This window comes from Diorhabda sublineata, chromosome 7 (assembly GCF_026230105.1).
Source record: "Diorhabda sublineata isolate icDioSubl1.1 chromosome 7, icDioSubl1.1, whole genome shotgun sequence".
NCBI lineage: Eukaryota > Metazoa > Arthropoda > Insecta > Coleoptera > Chrysomelidae > Diorhabda > Diorhabda sublineata.
The window spans coordinates 5,497,358-5,522,794 of record NC_079480.1 but is presented as its reverse complement, the minus strand read 5'-3'; the positions used below and the strand labels follow the sequence as shown (position 1 = coordinate 5,522,794).

At 34.2% G+C, this 25,437-nt stretch overlaps 1 protein-coding gene across 1 annotated transcript in view; it reads left to right on the top strand.

The window, feature by feature from the left end:
- LOC130446404 (uncharacterized) overlaps nt 1-25,437 on the top strand; it is a 90,281-nt gene that overhangs the window by 52,230 nt on the left and 12,614 nt on the right. Inside the window, exons 2-8 of the mRNA XM_056782651.1 lie at nt 11,013-11,136; nt 15,727-15,868; nt 16,510-16,577; nt 17,899-18,150; nt 19,579-19,821; nt 20,446-20,665; nt 22,516-22,661. Coding sequence (XP_056638629.1) covers nt 11,052-11,136; nt 15,727-15,868; nt 16,510-16,577; nt 17,899-18,150; nt 19,579-19,821; nt 20,446-20,665; nt 22,516-22,661 — 1,156 coding nt within the window. The 5' untranslated portion in view covers nt 11,013-11,051. The remainder of the gene's footprint in view (nt 1-11,012; nt 11,137-15,726; nt 15,869-16,509; nt 16,578-17,898; nt 18,151-19,578; nt 19,822-20,445; nt 20,666-22,515; nt 22,662-25,437) is intronic.

Genomic DNA, 25,437 nt, shown 5'->3' with positions numbered 1-25,437 from the left:
GGGAGTTAGGGCTTTTTGAGACTGTGTATTACTAGCAGCAAACTTTTATATAAAAAGCCCTATATCCAGCTTTTCTTAATAAATATGAAATATCAATTAATTTAACATTAAAACAAAGTTCTGTATATTAAAACAATAACTTTTACACTTCAAAACCCTTTTAAAGTATCCAAACTTTGATGCAGGTGAAGAAATTGGTTTTCCTTTTTTCCTGTAAAATTTTGTTCTTCGGAGATAGGGCTTTCTATCTTATCGGGACAGATATTATGTACTTCTTAATACAGTGGTATTTTTAAAGCAGCTACGGCCATCTCTAGGTCAGGCGAAGTACTTATGGGACCTTTCTCGTAGTTTTATATTTATATAGATATTGAATATAAAATATGTTGTAATCTATCGATAATAATAAGATAAATGTATTAAATGATTAATATTAGTTTTATTTACAATAAATCTATTACGTACTATTGTTATGAGTACGAATTTGTTTTTTGATAGAAAATATTTTTGGCATTTGGACCTAATAATGATATTTTGATAAATAAAAGCTGTACTCAACTTTAAGTTTAGTTGAGGGCTGCTCTTTCTCACATATTTTTCTCTCGAACAATGAATTTTTCAACAAATGCGTCATTTATAATCTGTAGGTAACAAAAGCGCAATGAAGACAAATGTTCATACCATCTATCGAACCCGTAACGTTTATGGGGAGATTCATTATTTATTTCCTCAAATTGAACCGTCAAAGATCTGGTGATTGATTTAACTCAAAAAAATAACTGGTCGGAAAAATTGATTAAATAGTGGAAAATCAAATTTGTATCACTATTTCATCCAAATAGATGGCGCATCTGAATTTCTAGGAGCCCTGCTAAATGTATTAGCATTAAGAAAAAAGGATAAACAAAACAAAATAAATGCTTGTGTCGCGTCGCACAAAAAGGGTTGGTTGTATTATATACGTTAAATACAGACTATATTTTTGTTATTAGTAATTTATCTTCACAAATTAACATGTTTTCTAGAGTCTGGAAAAGCATTACAAAATTAATAAAGAAATAACTGTGAGACCAATCATCACATATGGGGAAGTGGTTTGGGGTACTAGAACTAGTCTTAATACCACGAGGAACAATCTCTCAAAGAAACAAAGACTGGCTTGCTTACGTGCATCAGGGACCATGAAATCTTGCCCAACAGCTGCACTAGAAGTGATTCTAAATCTCCCAAAATCTTCAAAGAAAATCCGTTCCTAAATAATGACCAACACAGGACAAAAGTTTAGATTTGAGAAAAAATTCACCTCAATGTGTTTAGTTTAATCTAGAGAGAGAACTGTCGCAAATAGATTATCATTCTGTCCGATAGTCAAGCAGTCATTAGAGCTGTAAGCTCCAATATCGTAAAATCCAAACTCGTTTGGGATTGCATAGAAAAATTGAACCAGTTAGGCAAGAAAAATTAAATTACCCTACAATGGATTCCGGGACACACGGGAGCGAAGGGAAATGAAATAGCTGATAATCTCGCTAAAGTGGGGGCCCTTCATGGGACCCGAACCCTTCTGTGATATCGGGTAGAGAACAGTGGAAAAAGCACTGGAAATGGAAGTAAATAGAAGCAAAACCAATTATTGGGACAACCTACAGAGAGGCAAAGATTCTTCTGAGTAACTATAACCAGAAAACATCTGCTGAATGTATCTAACAATTTAAAAACCTGTAGACGCTAGGCCTAGCAGATAATGCGACGTGCAGCGTTTGTTGCACAGAGGACGAAACTTCTATCCACATTTACTCGAAGTATGAAACTCCAGAACTAAGGAACTCCAGAGCACTACACCTGAAAGCGTATGAAATAGAAGACGAAGCTCTTTGGCAATTCAAACCATTCCACATTTTAGACAAGAAAGGGGGACACAATAGATTCTTTGGTTCACAGTGTATACGAGACTCCAAATCCTACGTCTTAAGCTTCAGCACAATTCAGGAAAATCTTAAATTTTTTATTAGGGAGATGATAGCCCGTAAAAAATTATGTGGTTTTCCTAACCACTATGCCAAACCTACCAATTTCTACACTACTGGACAAAATTTCTACTTTAGTAACGTGTCAGGCAAAAATCAAAGAAATATATTTTCGTTCTGCGTAAATTATTATAGAGTCAACTGTGACGTATTTCTCTTATGCTGTTTACGGGGTTCAACATCTGGCACGAATTTGATTAATCGGCAACATCGCTCAATCTTTAATTCTTGAAGGGAGTCGCACATTTTCAATTCTGCGTGACTTCTAAAAGGTTGTAGGTGGACTATCAGCTGAGAGGGGTGGTTTACGGTGGCTATGTGTTTTTATATTCCTTCCATGCTCGATTCGATCGATAAAACTGAGGGTTTCTCGTAATAAATTTTGAGAAGGTCGCTTTATTACCCTAATAAAATTATTAATTGTGTGTTTGTAACGTCTATCAAAATATCAAATCATGTAACTTTTGCTGCTACGCTTTTCTAATTTGATAATGGCTTGTACCTAATAAGAAAAACCCATGGGACTTTCGAAATGACTTAATTAGAAGTGGGCAGGTACATGAGCGTTTATACAGACAGGGCTTTCTAAATTATGAGAATATATAATGTCGTTTAGTCATGTAATGTATTTATTTTCCCAATACTGAGTCACTATTTATACAGAGTGTATCTTAAAACATGCAAATGTGCGGTAGGTTATTTGACAAAAATTATTTGAATGATATTTATATCTCTAATTTAGATTAGGTCCTTCTTTTTTATGAAAAACATTGATAGTTTCATGTTTCAAGTGAGAGCTTGAAAGCCCTGAGTTATTTTGTAACAAATGTAAATCTCTTATAAAGACGTTAGCAGTAAAATGTGTGTAAGGTGTAAGTTTTTTATTATTTTGCAAGCAGGTCGCATCTTCCTTTGGGGCAATTAGCAACAAGAATTATTAGCGAGTTATAATTATGTTAATATGTTAGTTCATTTAAATATTTAAAAAGATTTTTGTCGAGTGTTTGTTATATAGTGTTATTAAGGTTATTGCCTTGTCTTCATTTTATGAATGTTGGGCAGTCAGTTATTAGGCGGTTTACAGTGAGTTGTGTCTTACATAATTCATATTGTGGGGGCTCAATTTTGGTAATTGAATAACTGTAGGTAAGCTTAGTGTGGCCTATTCGTAAACTCGATAATTTAACATGGAGTAATCTTTTGCTGATTGAATGCGACCAGGGTTTCACTTCCGGTTTTATATCGAGTAGTTTCGAATTCGATGTTTATTACAGCTTCTGCACTTTTGATTTAATTAGTCATTTTAAATCGTTGCACACTACTACTCGTGGTTTCACTAATCACTGCTTGTCGAGCATTGGGGTTTCTTCGTTTCTTCGTAGGCCAGTATGAGAAGGAACCCTAAGTATTTCCACAAAATTATTCTTTTTTTGTAACTGTGATAGTTCGATTCAAATTTGGAGTGCTATTTGGATTAAGTTGATTAATTATATGAATTAAGTGAGTCTGCTATTATTAGGGATCTTAATTTTTATGTGAATGAGTGCCTGAAGAATAACGTATAGTTAGATAGCTTAAATTGAAGTGTGCTGTTCTGTACGTTCATTGCTGCGTCTACTCCGTCAGTGGTTTTGGATGCATCTGAATGTGCGAGGTGAAATTGTGAAAACTTATCAAGCCTAGAAGGAAATTTCTAATTTGTTAAATTTGCACAGTGTAGTGTCGGTGGGAGAGATATTGATCGACAATGGAGAGAGAGTTTTAATTTTATTGGACAGGAGGTTTGATGTTAGTCGAATATGGTATTTTGTAGCGATTGTGTGGAGTACCAAAACTGGGTTTTGATGGTTACTTCTGATGGATAGCGCATATCAAGTGGCAAGATATTTTCTTCGGAGATGTAGATGGCGTTCTCCAGTTTCGCATTGCAAGCTCTTCATTGGGCTAGGACGGGATGTTCTTGTTTTCATACTTTATGCTCTATTTTAAATGATTTCTCATTGGTTCGAAGTTGTTTTCTTAGCATTTGTATATACTATAAAGCCATAGCCTTTGAGCGAAAAAGTGCATTAAACAGTTATAGTCAGATCCCCAGGATTTGCTTCTGATTGTTATAAGGTTTATACCACATCTACTGATTCCAGTTCAGTTTTTTATCAAAAATCATTCCAAGAAATTTGACGTTATCGACATAGTTTAAGCAATTGTTATTAAATTTTAGTTCTAGGGGTGTAAGGTGTCTTTTCAGTTGGAAATTGCTTGAGCTTTGACCATGTTTGGAGTTGGTTTAAGATTCCTTGCATGTGCATTGAAGAAGATGTTTCTGCCTTTGGAGAATATCACCAGATCGTCAATATAAAATCTGCTTTTGACTAGTTTTAAGTGATGGCTTAATATATTATTGATAACTATTAGAAAAAGTGTTGTATGCATGACGGATCCTTCTGGAGTTTTGTTAGATTGTTGTTTCAGGATTGAAGTGGTGTGATTGGTTCGGACACGGAAAGAACGATCTTTAAAAAAATTTTGTATAAATTCTAATATATTTAATTTGATGTTCCAAAAATTTTTTGTTAGGTTTTGATAATGCCATGACACCAGGTTATATCGAAGGTTTATTTATTGCAAAAGATTCATGGATTTTGGATTCCAATTCAAAGAGAGGTTTTCTGATGCTGACCTGCTTTGAGGGAAACCGTTTTACCTTTTTTATTAGGTTTATAAGGTTTCTGTCTTAAAATATCCATAAAAGTCTCTTGTTTATGATTTTTTCCATTACTTTAGTCTTAGTTCTTGGGCAGTTTGATTTTGGTATTTTTTATTTTTTGTTCAGATTAGGTTGTATATTTGTAAAAAGTATGATTTCGCAATATGTGGAAGTTTTTGAAGAAAGATTAATAGAAGATTGTCAGGTCATGGAGTAGAATTTTTGGATGCGCCTATGGAGAAATTCAATTCGTTGAGGATTAAAGAGGTATTAAGTATATTATCATCAAGGTAATCGTAATATAAATATTCATGTTGCCAAGAGTTCTTTCTTACAGTTTTTGTGACGTATTTCTCTAGGGCACTTTTCCTCTTATAGTCTGCTGGACTCCCGATTAATTTATTTCGTTTTAGTTTATTAAATGAGATTTTGTACTGTTTGAACAAATAACAAATAATATAGGGATCTGTTATATAAAACCGTTTAATTGCTCAGCTCAATGAAGTTGGATGAAATCAATTTTTCGATTGACCAATATGCTTTTTTAATATTTACTCACAATCAATTGAAATATCAATATCATCAATTGTCTAATGTGTAAATAAATTAAATAAGTAATAGCCAGTGTATATAAATTCACTCCACCATTAGAAATAGTTTAAATAAAAAAAACTTTTACAATAATTTTCCAATTTATGTGACTTATTTTGAAAAAATATTTGTTCGAATACAATTTTCTTTTTTTCCCTAAAAGTGCAAAACTTTATAATATATCAAGTTTCAAATGATAATACTTAATCTAATGATTTATTGTGGCCTAGGTTTTTTTAATCAAAATAGAATATTAATAAGAAGCGAACAAATTCATTTTGAGTAAAAGTTGCAAATTTGAGAAGAATTTGAGTTGTTTAACCTGGCGCGTGTGTAGTAAACTTTTGCAACTTCATGTATATGCTGGGGAAAAATCATAATTTGCGATATACTGATTTTTTTCTTATTCTCAATTTTACGAAGAAAAAAATTATTATTCGTTTTTCAATAAATAGAAATAGAAAATAACGAAAAACATTTTCAGTGTGATTATTTCTATAGCAGAAAAAGGACATTCCACTAAAAATAGATACATGATAAGATAAAAATTTGACAGAATATATTTATTGACAAAGGCATGCAAATAAATATAGAATAAACAAAATCGAGAATAGTTTTCATATATAATAGTTATGACTGCTTATTTTCGAAGCAATAAGGTGTGAACGATCTTTATTTCTTGGACATAAACCGCATCCCCCAATTCGTTTGTGTCTCTTTGGTTCATTATTTCCATTTTCTATAGATTCACCAAGGGAGTTTTTGATCCCCGTTCTGAGCTTAACACTTAGTCGTATATTATCTCCTTGAGATGATAGATTGTCTCCCTAATGGCATTCCCAAAATAGTCATATACTCACTGGGTATACAAGTATTTTCGCAATTATCAAAAAATCTTGTAAATATAGCTCTAAATACAATGTTGTTTTTACATTATTTCTTCCATTTAGCTGTTTTATCTCTTCCTAAATGATATTGTCGAGTTTCATAATCTCCAGTGTCACATGAACTGCCTTCTTATTTTCTCTTGCTTAATGGATCACGTTCTTCGACCGTAACTCCATCTTCAGTGATAATAGCTACTTCTATTCCCGCCCCTACGATTTCTGCTACTCCATCTTATTGCTCAGACTCAGATTCATGTGCACTGTAGTGTACAAAGTCTTCAAAATCACTGGAGCCAACAGATTCCTCATTACTTTTTAACTCATCCTACAAAGCGTGAAGCCTTTTCTGCTCATTTTCATAGCTATACATTTTTATCTACGCAATAATAAGCATAGAAAAATCATTATGGAAAAAGAATAACAAAAAGTCAAATACCTTAACTTAGAACTAAATTATACTTAGTGTGGTGGGGTGACAATGACCCAAGTAACTCTAGAATTATGGCACAAGATATGTAGTGGGGTTATTATTACCAACGCAAATGCTTTATAACACTTTACGTTACTAAAGGATCGTCTCCATTGAACAAACAATGGAGAAACAAGTTGATTAAAGTGCAGTATTAACAAACATTTTTTCTTTCAACAAACAATTGTTTGACAAACATTCTCAGCAAACATTTTCACCAAACAATTGCGATTCGACATGAAACATTAGTCAGTTAGATTTTGTCGAAGAATGGGTGATTTGAACCGCCACCGTCGTATTGCCCAAAATCCCCATGTCAAATGGGGATTTTGAATTGTTAATATCGATGATAGGACCAGTGATAAGTGAACAAAATACTAATTTTCGCCAAGCAATCAGCGTTCAAGATGGTCTGTCTCTTTGGATTTTTTATTTTCCTCAATCTGATGGCTACGTTTTCTTTCTTGCCTCTTGCTAGGCTTTTTATTAGAATACGTCGACGGCATGCCACTCGTGGAGCTTTTTCTGACGATCCCACACCGGTGTTAATGAATGGCGATCCCACTTGACTGTCGCTATTTTCCAATTGAACTGATACAACGCTGGAAAACGTTTCCCGGGGTGTTGATTTGTCAGCCAAAAAATGAAAATAAGTTAATCCCCACCAAGGCTTCTTTTTTTCTATGGACCCCATACCGAACTTACAATTTGTTTCTAGTAACTTTTTTTCTCGTGTATATTGCACTAGAAGAGTTTCAATCTTTGTTTTAATCTCGGCGACATTATTTACACCTAAATCTTTTGCAATGTCATCTAATGCATGTCTGCTCTTGATTCCGTTTTCATAATCATCATTATTAGTGTCCCACAATAAAGGTTTACCTTCGTAAACGTTAATTAACCTTATCAAATTCTCCTGGCTCCAAAAATCTTTACTCGTTTTGCGGACACACACACACACACACACACACACACACACACACACACACACACACACACACACACACACACACACACACACACACACACACACACACACACACACACACACACACACACACACACACACACACACACACACACACACACACACACACACACACACACACACACACACACACACACACACACACACACACACACACACACACACACACACACACACACACACACACACACACACACACACACACACACACACACACACACACACACACACACACACACACACACACACACACACACACACACACACACACACACACACACACACACACACACACACACACACACACACACACACACACACACACACACACACACACACACACACACACACACACACACACACACACACACACACACACACACACACACACACACACACACACACACACACACACACACACACACACACACACACACACACACACACACACACACACACACACACACACACACACACACACACACACACACACACACACACACACACACACACACACACACACACACACACACACACACACACACACACACACACACACACACACACACACACACACACACACACACACACAATGAATGGCGATCCCACTTGACTGTCGCTATTTTCCAATTGAACTGATACAACGCTGGAAAACGTTTCCCGGGGTGTTGATTTGTCAGCCAAAAAATGAAAATAAGTTAATCCCCACCAAGGCTTCTTTTTTTCTATGGACCCCATACCGAACTTACAATTTGTTTCTAGTAACTTTTTTTCTCGTGTATATTGCACTAGAAGAGTTTCAATCTTTGTTTTAATCTCGGCGACATTATTTACACCTAAATCTTTTGCAATGTCATCTAATGCATGTCTGCTCTTGATTCCGTTTTCATAATCATCATTATTAGTGTCCCACAATAAAGGTTTACCTTCGTAAACGTTAATTAACCTTATCAAATTCTCCTGGCTCCAAAAATCTTTACTCGTTTTGCGGACACACACACACACACACACACACACACACACACACACACACACACACACACACACACACACACACACACACACACACACACACACACACACACACACACACACACACACACACACACACACACACACACACACACACACACACACACACACACACACACACACACACACACACACACACACACACACACACACACACACACACACACACACACACACACACACACACACACACACACACACACACACACACACACACACACACACACACACACACACACACACACACACACACACACACACACACACACACACACACACACACACACACACACACACACACACACACACACACACACACACACACACACACACACACACACACACACACACACACACACACACACACACACACACACACACACACACACACACACACACACACACACACACACACACACACACACACACACACACACACACACACACACACACACACACACACACACACACACACACACACACACACACACACACACACACACACACACACACACACACACACACACACACACACACACACACACACACACACACACACACACACACACACACACACACACACACACACACACACACACACACACACACACACACACACACACACACACACACACACACACACACACACACACACACACACACACACACACACACACACACACACACACACACACACACACACACACACACACACACACACACACACACACACACACACACACACACACACACACACACACACACACACACACACACACACACACACACACACACACACACACACACACACACACACACACACACACACACACACACACACACACACACACACACACACACACACACACACACACACACACACACACACACACACACACACACACACACACACACACACACACACACACACACACACACACACACACACACACACACACACACACACACACACACACACACACACACACACACACACACACACACACACACACACACACACACACACACACACACACACACACACACACACACACACACACACACACACACACACACACACACACACACACACACACACACACACACACACACACACACACACACACACACACACACACACACACACACACACACACACACACACACACACACACACACACACACACACACACACACACACACACACACACACACACACACACACACACACACACACACACACACACACACACACACACACACACACACACACACACACACACACACACACACACACACACACACACACACACACACACACACACACACACACACACACACACACACACACACACACACACACACACACACACACACACACACACACACACACACACACACACACACACACACACACACACACACACACACACACACACACACACACACACACACACACACACACACACACACACACACACACACACACACACACACACACACACACACACACTTTTCCACTGAATTTTCAATAAAAAATACAAATAACAATGTTTATATCCAAAAATTAGGCCGGAAAACCACTTCAAAATACACTAAAACAAGCCAAACAGGTGGTAGGGGAAGTAACTGACAAACAATGTTCGATCTAGGACTGGAACATTCTAGACAAACAAAAATGGCGGCCCCTTTTCCTTCCATACATGAAATGTTTGTTGGAGTAGCGTCCACACCAAAAACACCGGCGAACATTGTTTTTCAAACAAAAAGGTTTGTCGAAATTTTCGACAAATGTTTGGCGAACAATGTTTGAGTGAGAACGCGGCTTAAGATACACACTGTCTCACACACGTGCCGGGGTAAATACCTCAAGGACCTCGCGAGATTGTGGATTCATTCACATAAAACAGCGAAGCATGGTGAAGAAAAGAATGTGAAAATATTTCAATTGAATTTTATCACTATATCTCTCTTTTAACATTCTGCAGACAGAGATTACGTCTTTGTTAATAGCTTGGCAGATTTCCATTGATTTCATATATAAAAATTGACCTGTTGAACCCATACTTTGTTGTCTTTATATCCAGCAAGTAAACCTTATGAAATAGCGTCCTGTTTTCTTCTGATTTAACTTCGTATTTGCTTTTAACAAAATAAACACAAATTATTTAACTCAATTATTCGAATAAATAATAGCTCGTCAAGTTTCTCCGTTCTCAAATAAACAAATTCCGTTGAGATAAATTGGAAGAATGTCAAGAGAGGTGAAACGGCAACTGATAAATACTGACAGTAAATATTTTGTTTTCAGGAGAACGAGTCTAAAATGTAATCCGTCGCGGTCAACAGTATGGACGTTCCATGGACTTCCCTTGTCATTCAATTTATTTTGCTTTTGTTCGTGTTGGAGTTTACGTCGACTTTCAAACAGACAGGTAACTAAACTATTTTTGAAATATCTCTGAATTGTATAAAAGCAGCAATCAGTGAGGTGAAAATAATAACTGTAATGGTATAGATATTTTTTGTTTTATGTTTGAAAGACTATCGTTGAATATTCTTTGCATGAGTCAAAAATAATGAAAAATAAAAACATTAAGACTTCCATTTATCATGATTAAAAAAATAATATTACTTTTCACCCATAAAGATAAGCTTGGAACCAATTAGATAAATTTTTAATTTTGATGTTTATCCAACTCGCCTACTTCACAGAACTGACGAGGTTAGGTTAGTTCGCGGTCCACTCGGAGGCTTGAGGCCTATTGGGTTACCCTTTATATGCCACAATTTGGAAATTAAGTTATTTAGGTAACCACCTTCTCATCATTTCTTTCGAGTTTAGTTTATATTCAAGCATTACATCGATGCAATCTACTGGGTCCTTTCTCAGCATTTGATGTCGTTAATCCGTTAACAGCAAATGCTCGAAAGTCTTTTTTTTGTAACTCTTTACAATAATTATCCCCATTTCTGATGCCTTGTACCAACAGAACAATGTTCCGTGATCATCAATGATCTTCTGGTATGAGTGTTTTTTCAATTTTGTCATGTTTCTTGTTTTCCCTTCTATGATCCTCGGCTAAGTCTCTCTGGTAGGTAACGTCAACGAGAGCGAAAGCGCGTGCGCAAACGTCAGAGCTTTTATATTATCCACCTTTACTTTAGTGACACGAATCCAGGAGATTGCTTCGCAACAGCTCATCCCCAATTTTGGGGGATTTCCTCACTTTCAATCTACCGGTGTAAATATTAATAGAATATCACGATAACTCAACTGTTCCGCTATATTCTTATCTACATACTTATATTACAAACGGAATCGATCAATAGCAAAACAATAGCGTGGAGATTTACTTTAAGTCTACAAAAACGATAATTTCTAAAAGATAATAGGTACTAAAAGAATGGATTGGGAATTCACTGGAACGCTCTGTCAAAACTTATTATTGGATAAAATTGAAATTGGCAAATATGAGCCATCAAAAATTTAAGAATTTTAAAAAGTTGATTTTAAAATGGGCAAATGTTCATGTGCAAATTGGGAGATGTAACTTTGAACAGTGTTGTTTTCTTAGTACAATGCTAGCCTTAAATTAATTGTTTCAAGAACGTTTCCAGTTACATTTACAATACTTATACGAAGGCTATTTTGTATATTCCGAAATGCCACGAAATCAGAGGAGTTAAAGCTGGTAACATTTGATTTGTCTATGGTTTTTTGAACATTTAAAAGTTATTTATTCCTATTAATTCACATGAGCAGTGTCATTGATAGGTTATGAGGTTGGCGGTTTTTATAGTTTTCAGCATTTCAGCATGAAAATACCTTATTAGGGTTAAACTTTAGTGCAAAACCGTGTGAGGGTATAAATCGTTGATAATTAATGCTCATAACAATTATTAAACATCTAGAATCTATTATACAATTGAGTAAATATCAGAGGATAGCCGCCTCAAGATTTTAAACAAAGCATTATATTTACGAGTATACGTTTGGTAGATATCTCAACTTCTATATTCCAAAAACACGGTGTATCACATTCAATAAAATTCAGAATAAAAAATTTTAGTCGGATGACATATATAAATTGCTTTATTGTGAAACAAACCGATATTTTACGAGGGTTGTCTGAAAAGCTTTGGAACTTATCAATTTAAATTGGGAAATATATTTATGGTACGCTGAGAGGTTCTCACTAAAATTTTATCCATTTTGATCCAACAGTTTCTATCTGACTTCTATCTGAGGAAACAATTTAGGATCTAACTGTCATTAAAAATTTGTTTTTGAAAAGCGACACGCCTACGTGAATAAAACAGGAGTTAGACATTGTGTACAGAGATTGTACTATCATTTGAGACCGTAAAACTTCGAACATTTGAATTTAAAGGTGGCCGTATCAGCTTGTCTGACGACAAGCGTTCGGGATGGCCAAAAACCAGCGATATCATCGAATAAGTTTACCAAATGTTACTGGATGATCTTAGGATTAGGACAAGACAGATAGAAGAGGTTATCGACATATTAAAAGATCGCATACGTAAGCTATCCGCTCATTGAGTGCCAAGTTTGACTACTTTGGAAAAAACTGCATTTGAATGAACATTTCTCAGATCATATTTTCGCGGTTTAAACAAAATGACTCCGATTTTGGTATCGATTATACTCCTAGAACTAAAAAATAACCAAGACAGTGGATGGGCAGGAAGAATCTGCAGAGGTAAAGAAGGTTTCATCGCTGCAAAAGTGATAACTAATAAAAATAGGATATTGGACATCACTGAAAGAAAAAGACAGTGCTTTTCCATCAGGATAACGCACTTCCTCAAACTTTGGTGATCGTCTTTGGCTAACACCCCACTGTATTCAGCAAACCTGTTTCCAAACCGATTTTTTGTGTTTCCAAACAATAAAGTTTCCATTACAGGTGAGAGATTTTCATCAGACGAGGACTTTATCGCATACTAAACGTGTGTTTTGAGAAAGACAGCAAATGTTATTTGGAAGGGATAAAAAGCTGAGAGCATCGTTGGAAAAGTGTATGGACTTTAAAGGAAAAATAAAAATGATTCTGACAAAAAAAGTCTTGTTTCTCATATGTTCGTACTCAATTATGTATATACATGCCTTTCAGTCGTTGACTATTGAAGTCGAGCCGGAGCAGTTGCGATTCTACTACTAGATAGACAAGTCAAATCGTACAACCGCATACGTTAAAATAAAAATGGCAAAGTTTAATACAAATGAGGATGAAATATTATTGAGAGAATTTCAAAAATAGCCCTCAAGTTTCAATTACTAAAATAAAAACGAGAAAAATGATTTGCTAAAAGAAAATACATTGTGATTGATCGCATTTTCAGTAGAAAAAAAAACAGCAAGTTCTTCTTCAATAACTATATTTATTTATATAAAAATTTCACCTTCTGTTTGTGAAGAAGGTTAGTGTAACTATGTTACGGGTGTAATGTTGCTCAAACTCAAATTCGTGGCAAATATATTAAACAGATTGAGCTGAAATATTGAAAGCACATTTAGTTTTTACGACAATACAAAATTATCGTGAATCTGATTTATTGGAAAAATATTCAATCTCGTCGAATGTCAGGTGCTTTATAGTTTAATAAAAGACTAAATAATTATCGGTAAAGTTTATTCTCCGAAATTGACAGTTTCACAGGATGATTCGAAGAAATCTCAATCCTCAGTGTCAAAATAAAACCAAAAAATCATTGCTCAGTTTGAATAAAGAACACAGAAACGAATGGAGCTCCTTGAGGCTATACCCCAAGAGAAATCTGTTACAGATCTCTTCATGAAAAGCATTAACTTTAGCCATTGTTGTCCATTTGATAGGTTTTTAGCCAACTAAAATTTCAGTTTTTGGAGAAACTTTCAATGTTGAAACAAATAAAATTATGTTCAAATTTTTAAACAGTTTAAGTTGCTGCCTTCGTTCAGAAAAAACTGAAAAATTTCCTCGTATTTTACTATATATTCATTATTTACAGTCTGAATTTAATTTTACAACTTAAATATATATGAAAAATTTATATATTTGAAATATTAAGTATATAACTTAACAAAAAAGTCCTGTTGGGAAAGAGACATTACCAGAAAATGAAGTGAATTATAAAAAACTACCTCTACAAGATATAAACTTTCAGTCTGTTGAGGAGTGTGGGATAAATTTCAAATGATTACCAATGGGAAATTTAATATGGACTGAAAAGTCCCAAAGTTGGCGAATCGTTATTCCAAAAAGAATCTCGATTGAAATGACAATAATTCAAATGGGAGAAGAAGTCGATTTCATTGACCAAGTCATAACCACATATAGGATTGGAACAAGGTCTCATTTTTTTCCCAAAAACGAATCTTTTATTCTATTATTCTGTATATTTTTCAGAATTATATATATATTATATATATTATATATTATTATAACCACACCTAGTTTATACAGAAAGATATGAGATTGGTTTGGATTAGTTTAATCATTTAATTGTGAAAAAGGAAACTAAATATAAAGTGTGTATATAATGTACAATTTACTTAAGTAAGAAATACAATGTTTCACTCCACCCGAAATATTTTTTTTATATCATCAACTATAAAATAAAGATTGTCAACATTTGGAGAAATATATTAGTAAATAACTTTTTCGATTCAGACGGTAGATTAATAATGTTTTTTTATCAATAAAAATAATTTGAATCCTGAATTGCTTAGTAGAAATTACGCCTTAAGTGATCAGAACCAAATTTAGTTGCTTGCGCAATTTGCAACTAATACCAATTAAAAGACATTTTGAAAAAACGTTTTGGGCACTAATGGGTTGATCTCATTCGCATTTAATTAGGGACACACAAATTATAACTCTATATTGTGACTGCGATTGCAGTCGCTCCAGCCGCATCAACCAAACCATACGTTTAAGTCGAACACTTTTCAGGCAACCCTTCTATGACATCACATTTTCCCAATCTACCAATTGTTATATTTTACTGTATGTTCGTAGGATCATGTTACTTTCCTGAACGATGGGAAGGTTCGTGGTTTCAATCTGGAGTCAGACAGTCGATACTTATCGAAGGACCAAGACTGAGTAGCAAAGGAAGATGTGTAGGTTCAGAAGGAGACAAATTTCTTATATTAGATGAGTGAGTTTCAATTATTAGTGATTCGTAATTAGGGCTGGGCAATTATCAAAAAATATAATCAATTATGATTATATAAAATAATCGATTAATCGAAAATAATCAAAAATAATCGATTTATCGAAAATAATCGATAAATCGGAAACACTCGATTAATTAATCAATTTTCGATTATTTGAAAATCGGAAATAAAGCTTCAAAAGAACGATTGTGGTTTGATATTCCCACAAAAAACAAGATAAAGAACGAGTATGCTCTATTAGGAACATACAGAAGACATTATGGTTTGATTCCCAATAAAAACAAACCTCATAATGAATCTAGAGAAGATATTTGGAAGTAAGATTCTGATATTGAATTATGTTGAGATAATTATTCAGAAAATAAATTTTTTAATCGTTAAATTGATTATTTTAAAGATTGTACGAAAAATAGTGTGTATGCCATAGCCACGAAACTTTTTAACGACCTCAAGATTATCTTAACGATATTTTTATATTTTCCGATTAATCGATATTTTCCGATTAATTTTTAGAAATATATATCGATTAATCGATTATTTTTCGATTAATCGATTATTTTGCCCACCCCTATTCGTAATAACTAAATTAATTTTTTTTTACGAATATTATCATTCATTTTAGGAAAAAGACTTGTTATAGATGTGTAGTAATTCATGAAAAACATATTAATGTTCTTCAGTATAAAGAAAGTGAGTATATACTGTTTTTGATTATTACTTCTTTACCAATGTATTTGAATAAGCTCAATAATAATTTTATATATAGGGCATATCGACCAGATAAGAAACAGGTAGTTGTCTCCTTTTTTATTTATGTTAAACATAAGGAAGAACCAACAAAAACCATTAGGGGGTGCTTATAATTCAGAGGGGCTACTAGAGGGGGACAATATTTTCATACTGTAAATTGTTAAGAGTAAAAATCGACCAGTTTCAGGTTTTTTACATAGTACATAACAACGCTAAAATTGAATTTATTCCATACGTATGGACCGGATTGTAATACTACATTAATCAATATTATACATTTTATGCTATTGATATTGTCTCAAAATGTTTTTCTATACCTAAATTAATCATTACTATACATTATATACGAAATGTATTGATATCTAGTTAGCCTAGACCAGTTTCATATATAAACAAAATATTGCGTTACCATAGCAACAATAACTTATTAGAAGTGTTAGTGTGAAGTTTGACGTCAAAAAAGTAAACCACAGTTACGCAATAAATTAAAAGAAACAAGATGTCCACCGAAATTGTGGAAATCTAAAAATTGGGGTATCGAGCCATCATCACCTGTATTTAGAAGGGTTAAGAGGTAAACAGATTTTCGAAGATATGCTTAATACCCTTGATGATCAATGTCCTTCGTATGCGACCGTGAAAAATTGGACCGCAAGCTTCACTTTTCCATTGAAAGTGTTGACCGATCGGAAAGGCCAGTTTCTGTGTCAGCCCCCGAAAATATCGATGCAGTTCATGACATGATTTTATCAGACCGTCGAATTGGGATAAAACGGATATCTGAAGCACTGAATATTTCATACGAACGCGTTCATCATATAGTTCACGTCAATTTGGACATGGGAAAAATTGCTGCAAAATGCATCCTCAAATGTTTGAATGTTGACCAGAAGCGTGCAAGAGTAGAAACATCGTGTTCGGTATGTGCTCGATTTTAAAACGACTCTGGTTCTCCAAGACGTTTCGTGTCCAAAAATCTGCTGGAAAAGTTTTTGCTTCGGTTTTTGGGATTGCCATGTAGTAGTCGGGAAAAAATTAAAGAGAAAAGACGCGGAGTTAATAAAAGCTGTGGAGGAAGATTTTTTTAAAGGTCTAGAGACGTTGCAGGTTCACTGTAATAAATGTATCCAATTAAGGGGAGAACATGCTTAGTAATAAAATATTTTGACATTGAAATTTTGTTTGGTTATATAGTAGGCTAAGAACTTTTCAATATATCCTTGTACATGTTATTAATATCTGCAATTGGTATTTTTTTTAGCATACTGCCACAGTCGAGAAGTGTTGCCAACTCTCTGTGGTTTGATAACCGGTGACGCTCTTTTATATTCAATGTTCAGAGAAAACGCTGTACCAATACCCTGTCCTTTTAGAGGTCCTTTTACCTTTACTTATAACCGAGGCCACGGAGAATGTAAATATCCAGTTTCAAGCATAGACGCCTGTATTGAGGAAAGCAAGCTGTTACTCAGTTATCAAGCTTGTCCTGACGTTCATGGATCAGAGAGTGCAAGTAAGTGAAATCATAATTATACAGTGGGGTGCCTCAAAAAATTTTTTTCCCATTCTTACCCTCTCACACGTTTCTATTTGATGTAGAAAAAAACATGAGCTTGAGCTATATAGCTCAACTCTAAGAGGTCGCTTTTTAATTTTAGTTTCCCATTCAATTAACATGATTATATTTTGTTATTCAAAATTATTCTTGCAGTCTACTCTTGAAAATAATTTGCCTTCATTACTGGCTTCGTATAAACTCTGCTTAATAAGTTTTTAGGGATATTTGGATTTTCTTCAGAGTACATTTTTTGAAACTAATATTAATTAAACTAAAAGAAAATAAAACAATGCCGATAGTAAATACATCGTTGCTATCGATGTTTGGTACTATTACGAAGTATAATGATAGTTTTGAAAATAAAATGTTCTAAATTTAATCCTTATCCTTTTTTGTGTTTTGATTCCAGATAAGTATAATGAAAAGTATTGTTCATTATGCTTTTTGATTATGCAGAAAAAAGTGAAAGGGATTTAAGTGAAGCTACTTATTATTTTCAAAACAATTTCGTATGTTAACTAATCATTGCTTCTTTATGGAAAAAAAATACTGTACAAGCTCAGCAATGGTTTCAAAAGTGTTATCCGGACTCTGTTCCATCGAAAAGAACCACTTGCTATTAATTTTCTGAATTTGAACGTAGTCGTACAAACACCGATGATGGTGAACGTTCTGGTCGTCCAATTGAGCTGGTTACTCCAGACAGTTCACAAATTGGTTATATCTAATCGTAAATTGAAATTGACCATAACCATTGACCATAAGAAAGCTTTTTCCAAAGTGGGTGCCGCGTTTACGCCCAACAGTCAGCTAGAAAGGATAGGGCTTCAGTATTTTGGGATGCGCTTGGGAAATTGATCATCGACTATCTCCAAAAAAGAGAACTAATCAATAGCGAATACTGCATGAGTTATTGGAACGTTTGAATGCAAAAATCAAAGAAAAATGGACTCATATATCGAAGAAAAAACCAATGAACAATGCACCGATTCACGAGTCGACGGCAACGATGAAGAATCAATTGCGGAAATTGAAGCCGCAAAAGACGAATTCTTCTACAAGCACGGCATTGAGAAGCGTTGGAATGATTGTATTGCTTTTGAATGGGATTAAATTGATGAATATAATCGATTTTTGACAAAAAAATTATACACTAAAAATTTTTCAATAATTTTATAAATAACAATCAATAAATAATTGAATTACTAATAATCATTAGGTTATTTGATACACAACCAATTAAAAATTATTTGGGTGACATAAAAATATCAACAAGTACATAATTTATAATTAAACACAAAAAATTATCTGTTTCTGGTATTTACTTTGAAATAAAAAGCATTTGCCAATTAGTAACACTTATATAAGTTTTGTTTGTTTTAGTCGAAGAATTACAGTGTTTGGCTTCGTGGAAAGAAGGCAGCTCAAGATATCTAGTAGGTAAAATCCATCATAGCCACGTTACTTCCAATGAAGACAGATACCGATGTTTCGTATACGAAAAGACTGGTTCACCTTCAGGAGCAACAGATGACGTGGATTACAGAGTCGCTCAAAGCGGAGACGCTACTTGTAACGGTCTTTTTAGTGCTACTGAGGGAAGTAGGACTATGACACTTAAAAAAGGTAAGAATCCTATTAAATAGATGATACAATAGATACAATAGATGTAGGATACTTGGGATACTCGATTTTTCTTATAATCATTAGCAGCTTTAAAGGTGGGGAGACAAATATGGCGTTATTTACATTAAAATTATTATCAGTTTTAGTCTCATTTTTTTGGCTAAAGTTATTCACTTCTCTATACAAAAATGGAATAGAATCTTTGCTTGCCCACCACGATAATATGGCCAACATTCTTGATTTCGTGACTCGAAATGACCTAGTATCAAATTAGAAAGTATCAGAAAATGTTTTAGTCTCAATCAAACGCATCACACTGCATGATAAAAATTACTATGAGCTCATACAATGAATTCTCAACATCTTATGAATATTTCACGAATTGATTTTTGGATATAAGTTATAAGCAACTTGTAGTATATTTTCTGATGATTGGAATAGTAGCCACTGTCAAGTGGAGTATGAGAAAAGAAGAAAAGCGGCGGCGAACAACACGAATGAGAATCTAAAAAATATTAAGTGTCGTTTTAATTTTGATTAATTAGAACTTATATAGATAACATCACAATACACAACTATATTTCAAATGAAGTGAATCTATTAATCAAATAGATTTCCTTTTAGCTTTACCTGTCAACAAATGCCGTTTTCCTTCTTGGATAGCCAATTCGAATCACTGGCATACTTTGGATTATTCTTCAACGTATAGTTTTCATCATAAAAACTCCACGCTTAAAATTACAAATGCTACGGGTATAGACATGAAAGTAATATGTGTACAACTTAAGCAAACCACTAGAGACGAAAACGCAGTTATTCTTGTAACTCATTTTACTATGGGATGGTGAGTAACATTTATTTACTAAAAATAATTTTAGGCGATATGAATCATAATAAATATTGGAAATTTACATAATTATTAGGATATACATCATAAAATTGGTTCACTACATGAACAATCTTGCTACAACATTACAATTCACTCTTATTAAACTAGGTCTTCTGCGACATTTTTCTATCTGTCTGTTTCTTCCTAATAAACTGCAAAAATATATTTTCGCCGAATGTTATTGTTATCTTTCACATTGGAATATATTATCAAAAAAATTAATGCTGGCAATTACCAAATATTTTCACTTACTTTTCCGACAATAAATTCAATGAGCCAATTTCAGCAGTTTCTCTAATTTCTGGTGGCAGACAAATAATTTTCTATATCCATTTTACTTTGTTTCTTAAAACAATTTTACACACAAACAATAATGTTGACTGGTTTGAGTCAATTTTATTCTATTTCAAACCCTACTTTGATTTATAAGCTGTTTTGAAAAACATGGTAGTTGCTGAAGGATCAGTGTAAATGCCTTCCAACTGGGGGTGTTAGAGTTCGGATCTGGTCTAGAAAAATTCACTTCCACTCTTCTTTTTTGTTTTCATTTTTCAGTCCTGAATTTCTCTTTCTCTTGGGTCTTTCACCACCTCTGCATACCACATTTTCTTTTTTTCTTGTTTCTTCCCTGTTACTCTTCTTGGAATTGATTCCCTTCCACTCTTCCCTATTTTTTGCCCCCTTTTTCCTGCTCTGAATTCCTGTTTCTCTTAGGTCTCCTGTCACCTCTGCATACCATCTTTTCTTTGGTCTTCTTTTTTTCTTGTTCCTCTTCTTGGAATTGAGTCCCTTACACTCTTCCCTATTTTTTGCTTCAGGTTTCCAATCCTGAATTCTCTGAATTTCTCTTAGGTCTTTTACCACCCCTGCATAACATCTTTTTCTTAGTCTTCCTTTTTTTCTTGTTCTTCCTTGTTCTATGCCCATCATTTTTTTTGTTGCTTTAAACTTTTGCATTCTCTGTATGTGACTGTGATCTAAGCACTCTATTCTTTTGGACCATATTATTTTGCTTGGTTGTGCTACTTTTAATAAATTCCTTATCTTGTTATTTGTTTATATCAGTCGCGAATTCTCCCTCTTAGTATCCGCCTGAGTATTTTCCTTCCTTCTCTTAGACTACTTTGTAAAAAACCTCGTTTCGTCACAGCAGCTCACTGTTGATCTTATTATTGTTTTGTACTGATGTAGCTTCATTTTTCTGGAGATTTTTTTGGAACTTATTAACGCAATCAGTGCTTCCAATTGTTTACTTTCCTTCATCATCCTCGCTTATAGATTTCATCTTTCGTCCCTTTCATAATAGCCTGTTACCACCAATTAGCATTATTGTAAACAAGCATAAAAAGGGTGGTTAATTATAAAATATTGTTGGATTGTGAGAACAATAAACACATAATATCTTGTATCATTTTGAAGCTAATGTCATTGTGGTTGCAAGTAGATCGTTTTTTCATATATAACCCATATATCAATATATATCACCTTTCAATGTGAGACAAATCCGAAAATATGGTGATTTTCCATGTGACCTATTGTGACAGAGACTAATTAATATAATATATTAATTTATGCTTCTGACACAATGACTACAGACCAACAAAGCGAGTAGTTAAAAATTCTTGAAATATCTCTTGGAACATAAAATTTTAATATTCAAATCCTTAATTACTGCTATGATTGATTGAATAGAATGTTTAATGGTTTATCGTGAATGCAGGATTGAAATGAGATTATTTTTATAAATGGATCTAATATTTTTTTGTTTTTCCAAATCATTTAAAAATTATGAACTATTTTTCTAGTCAAAATGGTTACATCTGCATCGCTTTTTATCGGCGAGATTTGTCTGTGATGGAGATGCAAATGGGTACACCAACAAATCGCAGAGAAGATGCCTGTAATTCCAACTTTTTTGATAAATTGTCTTTACCTTTTGTAACTTTAGTGTGTAAGTATTTTATTTATATATTTTTTTATATTTCATTTATATTTGTTATAGCAAACATATTGGTATTTAGTTATGAAAATGCAGAATGGAAAAGTTTAACTAAAAATATTAAAAATTGTAGATATGAAAATTTCTAGCCAGAAGAATTGATGCCCCATTTCTTCTATATTATCAGGATTCCATCCTATGTCTTCTGCTGTTGTGATAGGACCTAATTTTGTTTGATTCTGAATATTTAACCTTCTCCTGAACACTTCTTTAAACTCCAGTTCTCTTACCATCTTTATAGCGGTTTCCGAGTGTTAGATTCTGATTTGTTTCCCATTTTTCAAATCTGTTTCCTAAATTTTTGGTTCTTCTTTAATATCCTGATTTCTCATTCTACTTCTGAGTCCCTCTTTATTTCAGTCGTCCTTATTATTCTTTTTTCTGTTTATATTCCAGCTATTGATTATATTGCATACCTGATAATAGGTCTTATGCGTGTTTTATAGATATTCATCTTGCTTTTTGTACTCAACGAATACACTGTTTACAGCAACACTCACAATTACACCATCTGACGTAAGTTTTGACAACCAAAGAAAAATTTTAATAGGAGGGTTTACTAGAGTGGGTCCTGATATAGGCTCTTCTCGGTTTGATTTTTTGAAAAAATTTATTTATTTTTTTTTGATTTTTTGAGAATTTTTTAATGATTATTTTCAATTTTAAAGGGGGCGGACGGGTACAGCTGAGGCTGTATTATTCCCTATCGTCGGCCATTTGGCTGGGGAACCGGTTCAATAGGCTGCAGGGAAACCGCAAAAAACCTGCAATACCGATGATCAAAACCTAATAACTTAACTTACCCGTTTTATACTAAATTCTCCCACCAATAAACGTTTTCCCGCGAATATTAATGCCAGCAGGAAAACTACTAAACTATAGAGTAGGTTGTAAGGAATTGGCCCTTTGTCTCTATTTCAGCTATTCTTACATTTAGCAATTTCAATGCTTCCAAATGCATTGAACCATTTATTATTGGATACATTTTTTAACAATTCTACATTATTAATATTTATGTCATGATTAGGCTACCAGTCATAATCATAGGAAACTACACCTGCTATTAATAGAAGGATGTAGCAGTACATTACATTCCCACAAGTCAATAATATCAATCAACAATGCTAGCCAAACTCTCAAAAAGAAATACAACAAATTGAAGAAGAATTGATTTGTATTTACCTAAGAGAATTGACAGACAGCAACAGTACTGACTACTTACTCTGGAAAGCTATTAAGAGGCTGGAAAGCCCATGAGATGAGAATATCACCTGTACAGATTGGAAGATGGTAGATGGGCTAGAAAAACTGAGCAAACAGCAACAAAATTTGCAAATCATCTGGAAAAAATATTTTAACCAAATGAAGATCAAGATGAATAATCTACATTTGAAGAACATCCACGGACTGATCCAGAAATAGAGTTTACCTCTCCCAAAAAATCAACAATTGAAATAACTAAGGTAATAAATGCTACCTTCAAACTGAAGTATGTACTCAACCATTGGAAAATCGAAGAATTTATAATGATACCGAATCTGTTCATTAATACATATTTTATTTTCATTTATTTAAAAATTTTTTTTTTCATCGGCTTAGAATCTATTTTAATAGACCAAACAATATTGCTGATTTAAAAGTTAGGAAAACGGAAGGAATATTAACAAAATAACTCCTGTGGTAGTATGAAAATTCCAAAATCGCCTCGGTTATTCTCAAGAATTGACTGGTGGTCACTTTGAACATTTAATTGTAAAGTACATTGAAAAATACATTCTAAATATTATCAGACATTATTATATTCATTCTACGCAAAGTTTTGTGATAGACATTATCATTATCTTAAAAATTAAATTAAATAAAAATTATGGGGCCTAAGGACTAACATTTTTGGATCTTAATAGTTTTCCTAAAATACCAACTGTTTTATTGCCTCTTTCCAATTTTATGTCGATTTTTTAATTTTGTCTACTTTACTTGTTATCGCCACTCCCAGGTATTCAAACTCTTGTACTTTATCGAACCGGAACTCCTTGTTTTGCACTGTTGTGTCTTTAATTGGTTATGACTTGAAAAGTCGTTACCCATTTCCATATAATTGGTTTTATGTTCGTTGACACGTAGGCCATTTCATTCTGCTATCTTTTCAAATAGTAAAAACGTTTTTTGTTGTTCCTGTTTTGCATATATGCCAGTACTTGCCTTTTATCCATTATCCTTGAAAACTCTAATAGTAAATTAAACAAAATCGTTGTTCTAAGCCTTTTTTGGTTGGAAGTTTTCATATAAGCTTCCTTCTATGGGGCTACTATGTTTTGGGCTTTTTTAGTATCATTTTCATCAATCGTATTAACTTCTTAGCTATTCTCAGTTTTGTTAGAGCTTGGTACAGGTGTTTGCTTAATGCCGAATCATATACCTGTTTAATAGTCGATAAATAATAGCTTCAAATTCAGTCCCTGCATTCTGTATTGTTTCTAACACTAAAATTTCATCGCTAGTCGATCTTCCTTTCTTAAATCCGCATTGATACTTCCTTACTTATTCGTCCCAGTATTTGTTTAACCTGCTTCGTATAATTCTCACTAGCAATTTATGCACAACATCCAGTAAGGTAATACCCCTGTAATTACCGCAGTCAGTCTTATCTGAGGGCGACTTTACTTATTGCATTTTAACAACTAAATTAAAATAACAGAAAAAAAACATTAATGTAATAACAACCATA